The 16,582-nt window shown below is 37.4% G+C and overlaps 1 protein-coding gene across 2 annotated transcripts in view; it reads right to left on the bottom strand.

Annotated features, from left to right (window-relative positions):
• The window catches only part of wwc1 (WW and C2 domain containing 1), a 49,636-nt gene extending 37,031 nt beyond the window's left edge, over nucleotides 1–12,605 (bottom strand). Inside the window, exons 1-2 of one of the 2 annotated variants that reach the window (XM_037748549.1) lie at nucleotides 12,088–12,605; nucleotides 11,753–11,903 (exon numbers count right to left, since the gene is read on the bottom strand). In XM_037748549.1, coding sequence (XP_037604477.1) covers nucleotides 11,753–11,871 — 119 coding nt within the window. In that variant the 5' untranslated portion in view covers nucleotides 11,872–11,903; nucleotides 12,088–12,605. Of the gene's footprint in view, nucleotides 1–11,752 lie in introns of both variants that reach the window. The other variant, XM_037748548.1, reaches the window with a different exon arrangement.
• Between the last annotated feature and the right edge of the window lie 3,977 nt (nucleotides 12,606–16,582).

Raw genomic sequence — 16,582 nt, 5'->3', positions numbered from 1 at the left:
CCTCCGGCTTTTTTCCCTCAATGTGGCCCTAATACTCCGTAGTACATTGTCTCTTTGTCCCTCACTGCATTAGACTTATATACTATATACTTAGACTATAAACTGTGTTACCTTCATCACAATGATCACATGTTTTGCAGCTCCAGACAGATTTTCTTTTTGCCTAAACGTCTCTTTTGATAATAAAGGTTGCTGACCCCTGCCCTAGCATGATGCTACCGTTATTATAGAGTCTGAATAAGTCTAAAAAAATGTCCAACCTAAAACATGGATTCATCGCGGCTCACTGAAAGCAGTTTCAGGAGGCGGTAGGGAGAGAGAGAGTGTGTGAGAGGAGGGGGTGGGTAGTCTGGTGTTTCACTGAGTCCTCTATTCACCTCGAAGGGGGGAGAAGGAGAAAAGGGTGGTGGTGGTGGTGGTGTGGGGGTGGTGGGGGTCTCTCTAGCCGGTCACAATAGGAGGAAACCGGCCCGTGGCATTCCACAAGCAGCGCTGACGCATCGCCTGGAGGTTTCTGGGGCAACCCTCGGCCTTACAGCGGCCTTACCCAGAGTTCACTGCAGCAGCCGGGACGCTGAATTCAACCACTTTGACAGAACGGAGTCTGAGTGAGACGGAGATTTTAATCCCAACTGTTGTTGTTTAGTTTCTAAAATCACCGTGTAATGACGGGAATGTGTGATACAACGTTGATAAGTTATAAAGTGCCTGTCGTGTTTTTAAAACTACTGGTAATTAATATTCATTGGGGCTGTATAACAGAGAACTGTATTCAACTGATACGATCAAGATAACATCCTTTGTCCTTCTAGTCCCATATAAAGATTAGACTCCAGAGGACTTTATAATACGAGCTCCATTCATACACCAGAGATAGCATTCAAAGATTAAATATCAAGTCAAGCAGAACTTCATGTTTTATCGCTGTTTGAGTCACTAACGGGAACATTAGTACGTGTCTAAGGGGTCAACGCTCCATCCAAGAGGGACAACAAACAACACTGTGAGTGTGAACAAGATATACTGAACGTCAAACCACAGCGTACAGACACTGGTTTGAAATGCATGTTTACTACGTGACAGACAATAGTTTCATTTTGTAGTTTAGCCAACTCTCGTAACACAATCTAAATCTAAACAATCCAAAGACAAGAAGACTGCTGCTGACAGCATTGATCCTACTTTTGATTTTTTTTTTAAGGGAACATTTGGGTCATTGCTGCAGATGGCACTCTGGCTCAAACCCTGAAAATGTAAAGTATTGCTTTGCTATGAAACTTAAATATAATATCGACACTGGCCTCACTGACAATCATTAACCATTAACAAACAAACAATCTTAAAAAATGTCATAAAGACAACTAGTCACATCATTCTCCTAAACCAGGGGTCTGCAACCTGCAGCTCCGGAGCCACATAATTGGATTTTTAAAAATGGAAATGAATAACTGTTTTTTGTTTTTAGTAATTTTACGTGATATTTTCTTTTTTTCTCGTTAAGTTATGACTTTATTCTCGTAATATTACGACTTTTTTTTCTCGTTAATTTATGACTTTATTCTCGTAATGTTACGACTTTTTTCTCATAATATTCTGACTTTATTGTGTAAATCTCAGATGTTTTTTCCCTCAATGTGGCCCTAATACTCCGTAGTACATTGTCTCTTTGGCCCTCACTGCATTAGACTTATATACTATATACTTAGACTATAAACTGTGTTACCTTCATCACAATGATCACATGTTTTGCGGCTCCAGACAGATTGTTTGTTTTTGCATAAAATGTCTCTTTTGATAATAAAGGTTGCTGACCCCTGCACTAAACTGTGTCCAGATCCCCACCAACAGAATCTGAAATCTCACATCACCCATAATGAGAAGCACTTCTCATTGATTTCATGACGGGAGACAACAACATCCAGCAGAGTAAAAAGCTCTCCTCTCTGTGGCTTCTCTCCTCTGCTGCCTCTTGTGTTTCGTGACTACAGACACAAACAAACACCGAGCAGCGGCTCGCCGCTGAAGGGAGAAACTGAACTGGGTCCTTTTTCAGCCGATGAATAATGAAAGGGGGCCCAGAGAAGACCCCCTCAGCTCCGCTCTAAATTTAGCTCAGGGAGACGGGGAGGCTTCGGCCAACCGCTGATCCCAGAGAGAGCCAGCTGGTTGGCTGGCTGCGTATCCACATCCCCATTATTTCATTCCTCTCTCTCCTCTCACACACTAAATCCTGTCATGTAATGGGCGAGCCGAGGGGATTCGCTGCCCGGCTGACCTAAACTCCTCGCTCTCCGTCACCGAGAACCAGCTTACAGCGGCGGCGGCGGCCCGGCCTCCATTTCACTGTCAGTCACTCAATAACCACTTGTAGTGCCTCTCACATGCTTCACTGCTGTAGTGGTGGAACTGCCTGCGACGGCTGTGGGAGCCCCTCACATCCTAGTTTATCACTTTGAGTCATTCTTTAAGAAAAAAAAGTCTAAATTCTTTGATCCCAGCTTCTTTCAAAGCAGATTAATCGAGTGTTACTGGTGAAAACATTCACATGCATAGCACAAAAGCGTGCACTTGCACTCAAAAGCATATTGTTTTGTCCTGGTTGGGTCAACCCCGACTACATCAGGATAAATACAAATAAAAAGTAGAAAAGTTTTATTTTCTCTGTATATTTCTTTTCCACAAATGAGACGTAATGTAGACCTCGATCCTCCTCCTTACTGTACGTCCAGAGTGGCTCACTCTGTCTTATATAACTGCTAAACCCACCAATTAATAACCAAGTATGGGTTTCAGTGGAGAGAGTCACATGATGGTCTGCATGTTTTTTAAGAAGCTTATCTGAGACTATAACTCCGGGAGCAAAACACCGAGTTCTTGTGATGTTTTTTTTTGGTATCAAAGTGGTCATAAATGAATTCGCAGGATATATATCAATACAGGTGAGATATCAGCCTTTAAAAACCCAATATCAGCCAAGCACACACACACACACACACACACACACACACACACACACACACACACCCCCAGGTTTCACATACCAAGGTAAACAGCCAGGCCGGGCCTCGGCGCTCTAATGCAAACTGACAAAGCGTGCGGCAAAGTGCAAACACGCAGAGAGGCGGGCTGCATATCTGAACGGTGAGTCACAGAAACGCTCATTCAGAGCAGTGTAGAAATTCCTCGAGTCGAGCTTTAAGGCTTCCAACTACTTCTCATAACCGCTCTAGGTCTCTAACAGTGAAAAAACAAATCACACACCCTCACGGTTTAATCCATTATGCGTAAAGCATCCAAATAAAATGTGAATTCATCATAAAAAAAGAAGACAAATTACAGCTGCCTCAGTCACTCTGCACATTACCCTCCTCGTAAAAGTGACGGCGCGTTATCCAGATAACATTCCTTTCACCTGACGGTATGCATTCAATGCGTCACTGCAAAGGGTGGATGGATGATACGGCACTCTGAAGAATAGGCAACCTTGGCTGATGCCTTTTTTTTTAATAAAACATCCAGAGATTTTCTCTTCTTTTGTTCCCAGTTTATTCTCATTTCAGTTCCTCTAAAAGTTTATCAGAAACTTTAATATGTTGATTAAGTTTTCAGAGCCTGTTGCCACCTTTTTAAACGCAGAATGCATGACTCACTAAGAGAAAACATGGCTGGAATAGAAGATTTGCAATCAGCACTACAATCTGGGAGTCACGTATAGGTACTGCAGGTACATTAGACATTCAGATAAAGAACATCAGGTTATCAGTGACTCTTCCTCTGGAGGGCCCCGGGCAGGACGACTTTAAAACACACAAAGCTGTCAATGTCAAAATAAGGCTTGCTGTCTTTCTTCATTCCTAAACTCCGCACTATAATGGGAAAGTTTCTACATGACTGCAGCTGTGAAGTCAAAGCTGACTGGTCCTTGAATGTCTTTTATGCTTCTGTTTACTGAAGTTTCTAATCAAGGGTCATTTGCCAGCCTCCTTGCAACCGTTGTGATGAAGGAATTAAAGCTTATTTTAATTACTGCACTCGTTTCTGTAGGTAACGGCGTTATGTAAACACCATAAATGTAAATGTTTCTGAGGCTGAACAGGCGGAGGAGTTTTTGCTGACATTGTAATCCAAAGCAAACAGCAGATGCCCATACCATCATCAATCACCTGAAATACCAGCAGGAAGGTAATACAAGAGCGTAGGGATGCACCGATACCGATACTGTGCTCATGTACTCGTACTCGCAAAACGGCTCCGACACAACGGCACCGATATCACTTTACAGCAGCGTGACGTTAACTTCTCGTCAGCATCTTTAGGGTCCTATCGCACGTGATCACGCTCCACCTCCCCGACGATGCGGGCCCTCACTTTCGTAACGCACGTGCAACCAACCAGTCTGCCAATATGTCTTGTTTGTTCCTTGTTACTGATAGAGAGTTCAATCATCCAATCCACCAAACAACTCAAAACAAGAGTCAACACCAACAGGAGAATACACTGTTTACCATTGACGGAGCATTTTGGTAAATTTTTCTTGGGCGCTACCCACATAATCAGCTGTGCTGCTCATCCCACAAATGCATGATCCTTACAAGTTGGGCATCATTGCGAAGGTAAATAAACAGGCTTTACAACCATGTAAAATACAATGACCATTAGCATTATAACAACAGAGAAATAATCCCACAAACACAAGTTTCCGAAAAAAAAATTCCCAGTTTATATGAGACATAAAAGAAGAAGCTGTAACCAACAGATATTTAGCAAGGGAGAATGGTGTTTAAAGTAATGGGGGAAAATGCCAGTAAAAAGATTTAATCAAATTGATTGACTTATCCATTAATGAACTAATTGTTTCAGCTCTAATTCAAGGGGTACGAATGGGAATCAAAGCTGCCCTGAATAGTAGAATAGATGAAGAAGTAGCTGTTGTGGTGAGAAGCAGCACTAATAATGTCTGTTGTCTGCTGTGAGCTGCCACAGATAAATAAGTTATAATATGGTTGGTTATGTATTAAAGAAAACTACACTGCAGCGGTGTGCGAGCCGGCCTCGGTTCAGATCCTAGTTAACAGTTTGCAGGGCTGCACTTTGACCCCGTGCACCTTGGCATGCTGTGAAAGGGATTTCAGATGAATCGGGCCTTTGGTTTGGCGAGTCTGCGCGCTGCTCGGTCCTTCACGTCGTGTGTTTCAGGAATGTGTGTGTGTGTGTGTTTTTAAGGACTTTGTTTGGAGTTTCTAGTCTTTCTCGCTGCCTCTCTAAGTGCGAAGCGACCAGGAGAGTTTCACTAAAAGGAGAAAGTCTTCATTCCACCTGCCACCTTTTAGACTGACGAGTGTGTCTTTTCGCAAAAGAAGTCAACATGAATTGAAGCCTTCGACCAATAAATGACTGTTTACAACACAATGATGGAACATAGTCCAACATAAGAACTACTTCCATCCAGTTGTATGATGTATGTATGTATACTGATGATCTGTGGCACAATGACCGGGGTCGTACATGTCTTGAAATATGAACTAAATACAGAGTAGCTGCCGTCCAAAAACGTACCGTTGGCAGACAGGACAGGTGAGTGACATCTGAACATTATATCAGTGGCTGGACCAAAGCACGACTCAACATCAGGTGAATAGAAATCAGGGGTCCACCACCACATCAGACAGGAACCAACTGGAGGGTGGGTGCTACGCTTCCACAAAGGCGCCGTTGGTCAGGACAACGTTATCAGCTGTAAACGCCGTATGAGCGCAGCGCAGAGCGGCGGCCGTAAGTTAGCCAGTGGGGCACGCTCACATGCACTAAAAGCATGCACGGCCAGCCCGGCAATGTCAACAAAGCACAGAGAAACTCTGATTACAAAACACACAGAGGGAGAGCAACTTCATTCTCTGCTCAGGTAGACATTAATCCTCTATATCTTTACATAGCAAATAGTTGTTTGCTGCTATATTAATGCTCTGGATATCATATAGAGCACCTTTAATCCACGACAAAAATGCTGACCAGCAGCATTAGGCACATTAAAAGTGATGCCAGTGATATAAATAAAGATAATCATAATAATCCTAGGATAGGTTCAGGTCAGCCCCACATGAACACCCAAACAGGTTTCCAGATGTCTGCTGATTCCAGCTACACAATTAACTGATTGATCAATGACATTATAGACGGACTAATGCAGACGAATGTGTACATACATCATCATATCACTCAACACCAATGCAGAGTAAACAGTGCATAGATGAATCTAAGACCAAAGACAAATTCTTGCAGACCGTATGGACACAATCTGGGCTGTTTCTTTACATTAAAGTATGCAAGAACAGAAAAAAAGACCAAAACCTAAAAAGGAATAACAGCGTTTAACCTTTACCTAAATAATGTTACCTACGCTAAACCCTCGAAAAGTAAACTAAAACCAAAACAAGAGCTGTCCTCAACTAAAGAAATACTTAACTAATCGATTAGTTGATTTAATCGACAGATCTGTAAAACTGTAAAGAATCAAACAAAAGCACCACTTTAAATCTGGTGTTTACCATCGATTGGCTGTTTGCTTGTAGAGCTGATGGCTGAGGAACTGTACAGTTAATCAACTACAGCATCAACTACATACAGTACATAAAACACAAAGTAATCCCTAATGCAATAAGTAAAGAATTTGTGTGTGTTCTCTCTCTCACTAAACCGCCACACAGAAAAAGAAAAAAACAACCTCTAAGCTTCCAGATTCCAGACATAAGCCATTAAAGGGATTTGGTGTCAAAGTCCGAGGGGTCTTAAAGAACTGGTAAAGATGAAAAACGAGTGCCCTCCCCTCCGCTCGGTGTTTTTGTACAAGTGGGACTGTGTCATGTAGCGCTGCATGCTTAGCAATCTAAGCCTATTACACTGATGGATTCCTATAAGAGAGAAGGTAACTCACACCTCCACACCTGATTTCTAAAAGGATGACAGGGATTTTGCCGGCCTAAATTCCTCATGCAGGTCGTTTCTGGCTGGACCGCAGAGCGCCAGCCCTACAAACGCAAAAGTCTGTCACTGAGTGAGTGATGAAGTTACAGGATTGGTCGGCCGACTGTTGGAGTTTCCTCATTGGCCGTTGCTCTTTCAAAATGAAAAGAGAACAGTTCTGTGTTTACGTTTTCTGGGGAGCGTGTCAGCGGTTCAATAATATCGTTACATCGTGCTGTTGTTGTACATGTGCTATTGTTTAAGTTCTTTTAAGTTACGTTATGTTGTGCTTCGTATTGTGTTACCGTGCATTCACACCAAGCGCCAAGCAAATTTTCGCCTTGCTTTCCTCCAGAAATAACCACTGTTGCTGCTTTGTACATGTTGGTGAAGTCCCAGATATGTCAGAAAAACAAATGCCGTTGTGTCTGGGTTCAATAACGCCACCCGGCGGCGAGCTGTATTCACATACTGTATCTGTATCTAGCAAGACGCACGTCGCTACGGCGGTATGAACCCAAAATAAACAGACTGTTCTGTGATTTAATTGCAATAAACGGATCAAAATGATGCCGAATGACATTATGATGTCGATTTGTAAAAAGACAGAATTCATGCTTTGTCAGGTCTGTCCGCAAGACGACAAGCAAACAACTTTTAAAATGCTTGTTTTCTGAATGGAGTTCGGATTGATCACTGCCAGGCACACACCACTTATATGATGAATGCTTTTGATACACATGCTTTAATAAAAAACTGAAACACTTTGCATACTGTATATCATGCTAATACCTTTTTACCTTGTATAAAATGTATAATATACTGACTGGTAAATGTTAACATTTACTATCACTGAATGTCATTTGCTTCATTATAAGTTGTCTTTCAATCAAACATTAAGATAGAAGTGGAAAAAAACTGTTCACAAAACATTATAGACATGACCACTAACTCTATACGGTCCAGACGTATACTCAGTTTTGACCGAGTCTTGTTTTTCCTGGTTATGTTCCCTTGATGTTGACATCACTTAGCTGAGAAATGTTTTGCATTGAAGCGTCCTTAAACACACAGCTTCATTTAGTGTATGATGATAATGTAAAACGGACTAAACAATAAAAAGCAGCCAGATATTCACCATGATGGATGATTCATTTCATTTCATTTCGTTTTCTTTGTTAATTCACAAAACAGTGAAAATGAAAGGAAACCAACGTCTGGCTGGAAGGAAGGAAATCATTAGCAATAACTCAGATTCATTCCCTAGTGAGTGTATTATCTGGGCTATTTCTTAAGGGTCCTGACTTATTCCTTGTGTATTCTCACATGTTCTTTCTCTAATGATTTGAACCGTTGATTCCCCGTCTCCCCTCTAAAAGGCTAATGAGACATTACTTATGAACAGGAACACCTTGTTTATCATTCCCAAGATCTTCTCGGTGCGTTCAGTTTACGGTAAAGGATGCCGATCAGCTTCAAGGTTGAATTTCTAATTTAAAAAAGACTGCAGTTCTTAAGAACAGACAGCATTTCCTCTCATTGTGCTGTTCGAACTCTCACTTAAAGCTGTTAGTCTCACAATCGTCCGGTGATCCATGTAAATGATACGTGATGGGGTCGATCCTGTGTGTTTAATGGGTTGCTTGGTGGAAAAGGTTTGAGGGAGGAACACAGGTATTTATTTTGTGCAATTGCTTCAGTTTTGTTTTAATGATCCATTCAAAAATAAGCTCCTATGCACTATCAACAATTTACGACACAACTACATTTTGCCTAATGAAGGGCATTTCACTGGTTTTCTGGAGCCCTGCTAATAAATTTACTGTAAGTCTTGACATTATAATTATTATTTACATCTTCAAATGTCCTGTTTTGTTCGACCAACAGCCCAAACCCCCAAGGTATTCAATTTACTATAATGTTGGGCAGCTAATTTTCTCATTTAAGAAGTTGGAACCATCAAATATTTGGCATTTTTGCTTGAATATTAACCTAAACAATTAATCGATTATTTAAAAAGGTTGCTGATTAATTTTCTGTAAAGTGACTAATCTTTGCAGCTCTACTTAAGGATCTTATGTTTGATTCTTTTCTCCGCCATCACTTGTTCTCATACACACACCTGTCCATACAGGTGTACGAAGATGAAAGACTAAACCAGGGGTCAGCAACCTTCACTATCAAAAGAGACATTTTAAGCAAAAAAAAAATCTGTCTGGAGCCGAAAACATTTGATCATTGTGATGAAGGTAACACAGTTTATAGTCTAAGTATATAGTATATAAGTCTAATGCAGTGAGGGCCAAAGAGACAATGTACTACGGAGTATTAGGGCCACATTGAGGGAAAAACATCTGAGATTTACAGAATAAAGTCAAAATATTACGAGAATAAAGTCATAACTTTACGAGAAAAAAGAAAACACGTAAAATTACTACTTTATAATATTACGACTTTATTCTCAAAATCTCCGATTAATTTTTTTTCCTCAATGTGGCCCTAATACTCCGTCGTACCGTCGTACCATAGACCTACAACAATGATAAATAAAAATGAAAATGTAAACAAAAAACAGTTATTCATTTCCATTTTTATAAATCCACAGGGAGCCACTGGAGAGGAGCTGAAGAGCTGCAGGTTGCTGACCCCTGGACTATACCCCAAAAGAGACACTGAAGTGACTGAACATTCCTGAGGAGAAAAATAACTAATAGTACAGGAGACATTGCCTGTAGATGAAGGTGGGATGTAGATAAAGACCTTCATTTAGGGAGGATGTTGCAGCAGCACAACGACAGGCTAATGAAATGAATTAAATTAAATAGAGAAATGACATTAAAAAAAATAAATAGGTTATTTTTGAGACATTGTTTTTACGGCTTGATATGTGTCCCTATAACAGCGTGACACAGGGATGTGACAGGTCATCGGGTTTAGAGACAGTCCTACTAGTTTCAGGGATGAACCAACTGAACATGGGTTTTAAGAGGGATCTGATTCAGCATCTCTTTATCCCCTCGGCGGTCTGAGGATAGAGCGGGTTGTATGTTGTGCAGAGACAAACTCAGGATTTTGGCCTATTTTCAGCAACTATTCTGACAATCTACTAATCGTTCCATTTCCTTCTCCAGCATAAAATGCAAAACGCTCGCTGGTTCCAGCTGCTCTGATGTGAGGTTTATCTTCCCTCCGTTGTGATATATCATATCAGTCAACTGAATGTTTTGGGGGTTTTGGACCTCTGGTTGGTAATTGGACATAATCTAGGGTGACACTATGAGTCTGTTAAAGCTGCAGTAGTCAGTATATTTTTGTCATCATTGGGAAAAAAATCCCATAATAACCTTTCAGCATATCGTAATTCAAGTGTTCTGAGAGATAACTAGACTTCTGCTCCTCCTCATGGCTCTGTTTTCAGACTTTAGAACATCTAGCAAGTGACGGGAGACTTTGACCAATCACAGGTCATTTCATTGAGAGAGCATTCCTATTGGCTGTGCTCCGGTCATGTGATCAGAACTTGGCGTTCCTTCACCAGATTTCACAATGTCACAAACTTTCTCATTTTCCAGCTAAACCGTGCACTACAAGATGATTCTGAGAACATCTGAGGAGAGAAATAGGCATTAACGTAACATAATATTGATTCATATTTGATCAGCGCTGCCTAGTTTGACCGTTTGGTTATGACTTTATTCTCGTAATATTACGACTTTATTCTTATTAAGTTATGACTTTATTCTCGTAATATTACGACTTTATTCTTGTAATATTACGACTTTATTCTCATTAAGTTATGACTTTATTCTCGTAATATTACGACTTTATTCTCGTAATATTACGACTTTTTTTCTCGTAAAGTTGTGACTTTATTCTCATTAAGTTATGACTTTATTCTCGTAATATTACGACTTTATTCTTATTAAGTTATGACTTTATTCTTGTAATATTACGACTTTATTCTCATTAAGTTATGACTTTATTCTCGTAATATTACGACTTTATTCTCATTAAGTTATGACTTTATTCTCGTAATATTACGACTTTATTCTCATTAAGTTATGACTTTATTCTCGTAATATTACGACTTTATTCTCGTAATATTACGACTTTATTCTCATTAAGTTATGACTTTATTCTCGTAATATTACGACTTTATTCTCGTAATATTACGACTTTTTTTCTCGTAAAGTTGTGACTTTATTCTCATTAAGTTATGACTTTATTCTCGTAATATTACGACTTTATTCTTATTAAGTTATGACTTTATTCTTGTAATATTACGACTTTATTCTCATTAAGTTATGACTTTATTCTCGTAATATTACGACTTTATTCTCATTAAGTTATGACTTTATTCTCGTAATATTACGACTTTATTCTCGTAATATTACGACTTTATTCTCATTAAATTATGACTTTATTCTCGTAATATTACGACTTTTTTCCCCGTAAAGTTGTGACTTTATTCTTGTAATATTACAACTTTTTTTCTCATTAAATTATGACTTTATTCTGTAAATCTCAGATGTTTTTTCCCTCAATGTGGCCCTAATACTCCGTAGTACATTGTGTCTTTGTCCCTCACTGCATTAGATTTATATACTATATACTTAGACTATAAACTGTGTTACCTTCATCACAATGATCACATGTTTGGCGGCTCCAGACAGATTGTTATTATTTATTATTTTTGCCTAAAATGTCTCTTTTGATAGTAAAGGTTGCTGACCCCTGGCATAGGTGACTCAGGATGCAGGAGGTCAAAGGTCATCCATCTCTTGTCTCTCACCTGTCTCTGGGGTCGATCCAGCTGGTGATCTGGTTAACGTGGTCAACATAGTAGACTTTTCCATCAAAGTCTCTGGCTTCCTCCCAACCCTCAGGTAGTGGCAACTCCTTCCTTGGCATGTCAGGCGAGTCTCCATGTAATTAACTCCTCTCTACTCAAAATCATAACGAAGGGAAACCATCGCTTTTCTCTGTCATCATCAGCAACATCAGCACCACCATCAGCATCCAAACAAGCTATTCCCAAAATAAAAATAATTCCCAGTCTGATGCAGTTTGGATTAAGCCATAATAACAATAATCCATAATAATCCACAGCTTAATAAGGAATCAAACCTCAAAAATGGATGTTAAAACGACCTCAGAGGAGAAGATGAATCCAGCATGTCCATATATAAACACCTGGTGACAACTTTTAAACTACAATTATCCTCTAATTAACTGTATTAAACCTCCAAATAAGAAGCCAGAAAAGAAAAGGTGGTAGTGTAGTCCAGATTAGAGGTGTTTCTTCAACAAAAGAGGCTTTAAAGATGCTCTTAAATCCTTTAAACTGGACTCGGTTCTGCTCCTTCTCCTCCTTGTTGTAGACCGGCCACCATGTTTAGCAGTAGTCGTTGGGGGTGACGGACCAGTTAGTGTGTACACCGCTGCTTCACAGAGGAGGAAAGTAGCTCAAACGGGTGAATCCACAGCCGGTAAATATCCGGTAAATCCAGGAGGGAGTTGTGTGTTATTAGTGTTGAATTATCCGGTTAAAAGCACCGGGCGAGAGGGAGTGAGAGGCAGAGGCAGCGGCGGTAAAGTCGTTCCCCCACTAGTCCCGATGACTTCAGTCCGGTCGACCGCTGTCAAGTGACGGACATTCACCACAGCTTCCGGCTGGCATTTCAAAATAAAACTTCTCTATTGGGAAAAGTTCAACCGACGTAATGCCACTTCCGGTCACACTTTTTTTAATTCAGAATATAATAATAATAATAATAATAATAATAATAATAATAATAAAAATAATAATAATTATGATTATGATTATTATTATTATAATCATAATTATAATTATTCAGAAAATAATAATAATAATAATATAATGATAATAATAATAATAATAATTATTATTATTATTATTATTATAACTTTTATATTTTATATGTCAATTTTTAGAAACAAGTTACAAAGTGTTTATCACAATTTTTTAATTCAGAATATAACAATAATGATAATAATAATAATATTAATATTAATAATAATAATATTAATAATAATATAATGATAATAATGATGATGATGATAATAATAATAATAATAATAATGATAATGATAATAATAATCATTATTATTATTATTATTATAACTTTATTTATATGCCAATTTTTGAAAACAAGTTACAAAGTGCTTATCACAATTTTTTAATTCAGAATATAACAATAATGATGATAATAATAATAACAGTAATAATAATAATAGTAATAATATAATGATAATAATAATAATGATAATAATATAATGACAATAATAATGATAATAATAATAATAATGATGATGATAATAATAATAATAATGATAATAATATAATGACAATAATAATGATAATAATAATAATCATTATTATTATTATTATAATAACTTTATTTATATGCCAATTTTCAAAAGCAAGTTACAAAGTGTTTATCACAAGTTTTTAAACACACAACGTTACCCAATTGATTAGATTGTGGCTGGTCAAATCAATCAATGTGTGTATGCTATGTTGATGAAATTATTGATGAAATCATTAATTTACATTAATCTCATTTATTACTGCATCAATGGTTTCATTCATAATATTTTGCTGTACTTTCAAAGTAACATGTATAATAATGACCGCATACTCCCATTTATCTATACAGTGGAATATCTAGTTCAATTTATGTTTTGCAGTTTTCCTGTTGATGACAATCTGCAAGAGGTCAAATGTCAACTATCTTTATCTTTATTGATCTTCTATTGTCTGTACAGGGACATGTTTAAGCTTTTCACAGTTTTGTCTTTGTTTTGTCAATTTTTATTTTCATTTTTCATTGATTATTGCATTTATTTTTTCCATGGCTGTTGTAGTTTTAGACAGTTTGACTCATTTGTTTTCTGTATATATACTTATTTATTTTCATATAGCCTAAAATATTGTGTTTTCTAGTTATGGGCCTTCACAGGTTTCTGTATTATCAAACTTTCAAGCCCGCAGCTCCCTCTGGAGGTGAACTGCTGAACTGCTGAAAGGATCAATGAAGACTGACTTCAGGTCAGTTTGGCAGGCTGTATCTCAGGTACCTCCACTCTGATTTAGATGAAACTTGGAGGGATGACTCCTGACAACTATGTGTCCCAACACTTACAAAATCCCACCCTTTGTATTGAAGGTGACTCAGTAATGTAAAGAGCAAAGGAAGCACCTGGTCTGGTTTTTAGTGCAACAGGTATCTTGTAGTTTGTTCCACCAATTAAAAAACACACTGATTACCTAAATGCTTAAACAAATTAAATCAACTCATTGCATAAAGGTCAATGGATATATTGTAAATATCAGAGACCCTACATTTGGTATAAATTATGGACTTGAAGGAAAAGTGTCAATAAATAAAAATAAAAGTAAGACACTCCTCAATTGTGTCACACATTTTGATCACAAATGTGTTTTTCTTTCTCTAATTGATCTGAGGGTTACCTGCAGGAAACTATATCCTTCTGGAGAACAACATTAAATTACCAGTTGATTTATTTTATTTTGTGCTGCAGTGACAATTTATGACCTTTTAAAAACCTATTTTCATCGATAAACCTACTTGTACTTTATTATGCTTTATACTTCTATACGCCACTAGACTACATTTTAGAGGGAAATATTGTTCTTTTACCCCAATCCATTTATTTCACACAATTAATTTGCAAATTAAGATTCTACATACAAAAATTAATTTAATTAAATTATATAAATAAATAAAAATAATAAATAAATAAAATATATAATAAATAATATATTTACTATATAATATATTTTAATATAATAAATAAAAAATAAATAAATAAAATTATAATTACATATAAACATTTTGAAGGTGTCACTTTGGGCTTTGGGTCATTGTGACGCGATTTCTCATTTTCTTTAAACAATCAATTGATTAATGGAGAAAATAATCAACAAATTATTCCGTAATGAAAATAATCATTAGTTAATAGGTTGAACTTGAATAAGCTCCACCTCAACAAACTACCACAATAAAAATCCTGCTTTTACATTAATGCATAAGAATCTATAATACAGTATATACCAGTATAACAGTCACAGGAGACATTTCATAAAGTTTCCTGTTAAGATTCTGTGTTTGAAGTGCTGAGTCAGAAACCAGATGATGTTTTTATAAATCCAATTAAACAAGAAAATAATTATATATATAAACTATGACTTGACTCTAGATGGAGCACTTCACCTCCTCACCTCTCATGGGTGGAGATGGAGAGAGAGAGACTCTGATGGTGACAACATCGATCTGATCTGACTGTTCATCCTAATATAATCTGATTCTCATGTTGTCTGACAGACTAACAGGTGCAGCTCATGTGTTTCAGCTCACATGTTAAATTCCAGCTGTTGTACATCTGACTGCTCTCACCTGCAGAGAGGCTTCTGATGCCTTCAAGTCCTGTCGGAAATATTATAACTTGAGCCCACAGAGTGGTAAACTGAGATTGTGAGAGTAGGTGTCTGGTACATGTTATGCATATAGGTCAGCATATTTTTTTTGGATACTTATTGAATTAGCATGCTTACAATCTTTAAAGGGGACACTTCACGCTCATTTCCAGGTTCATACTTGTATTTTCGGTTTCGACTAGAACATGTTTACATACTTGCCTAGAAGTCTTTATAGATATCTAAATCAATATCCTCCTCACAAACTTTAACCATACACTTCCACGCAACACACACTTGTCTTTTTTATATATTTACTGTATTATTGTTATTATATATATATTGTTCTAATTGTTTGTTATCACTATTATGTAGTCATATTATTTCTTTATATTAATCTTTTCTCTAGGTGGAGACTTCAGATAAGCCCAGTGTTGTTTTTTTTGCCTCTTCCTGCACTGTATATCATTCTTTTTTCTTTTTTCTTTTTTTTATGTTGTGTAGTCTTAAATTGTGCAAAATAAATAAACAAAAATAAACAAAAAATTGCAGCCTAAAATATCTAACTTCTTGAATCTTTTGTCATATCTCTGAGGTGCTTTATTCTATCATTCCAGTTTTTCATGATTTTGTCAATCAATTTGTTCCTAATGACTTCAGATCATTGTTTTCTTTTTTAATTAGTGCTTTTAAAAAAGACCAATGCATTGGGGTCCCAGTCAAAAGCCCCCAATTACGATACGATACGATACGATAAGGTACGGTACGATACGATACGATAAGATATGGTACAATACGATACGATACGATAAGGTATGGTACGATACGATACAATAAGATAAGGTATGGTACGATACGATACGATACGATACGATACGATAAGATAAGGTATGGTACGATACGATACGATAAGATAAGGTATGGTACGATACGATACGATACGATACGATACGATACGATACGATACGGTATGGTACGGTACGGTACGGTCCGGTCCGGTACGGTACGATACGATACAACTTTATTGTCAGTTTGCACTGAAATTCATTTTGCATCCCTAGGCAGCTCAGTTTGAGAAAAATATAAATAAAATATAAATATAATAAAATATATAAAATATTTAAAATATTTAAAATATTTAAAATAGAATATATAAAAAAA

This window comes from Sebastes umbrosus, chromosome 17 (assembly GCF_015220745.1).
Source record: "Sebastes umbrosus isolate fSebUmb1 chromosome 17, fSebUmb1.pri, whole genome shotgun sequence".
Classification (NCBI taxonomy): Eukaryota; Metazoa; Chordata; class Actinopteri; order Perciformes; family Sebastidae; genus Sebastes; species Sebastes umbrosus.
This window is presented reverse-complemented; position numbering and strand designations above follow the sequence as displayed.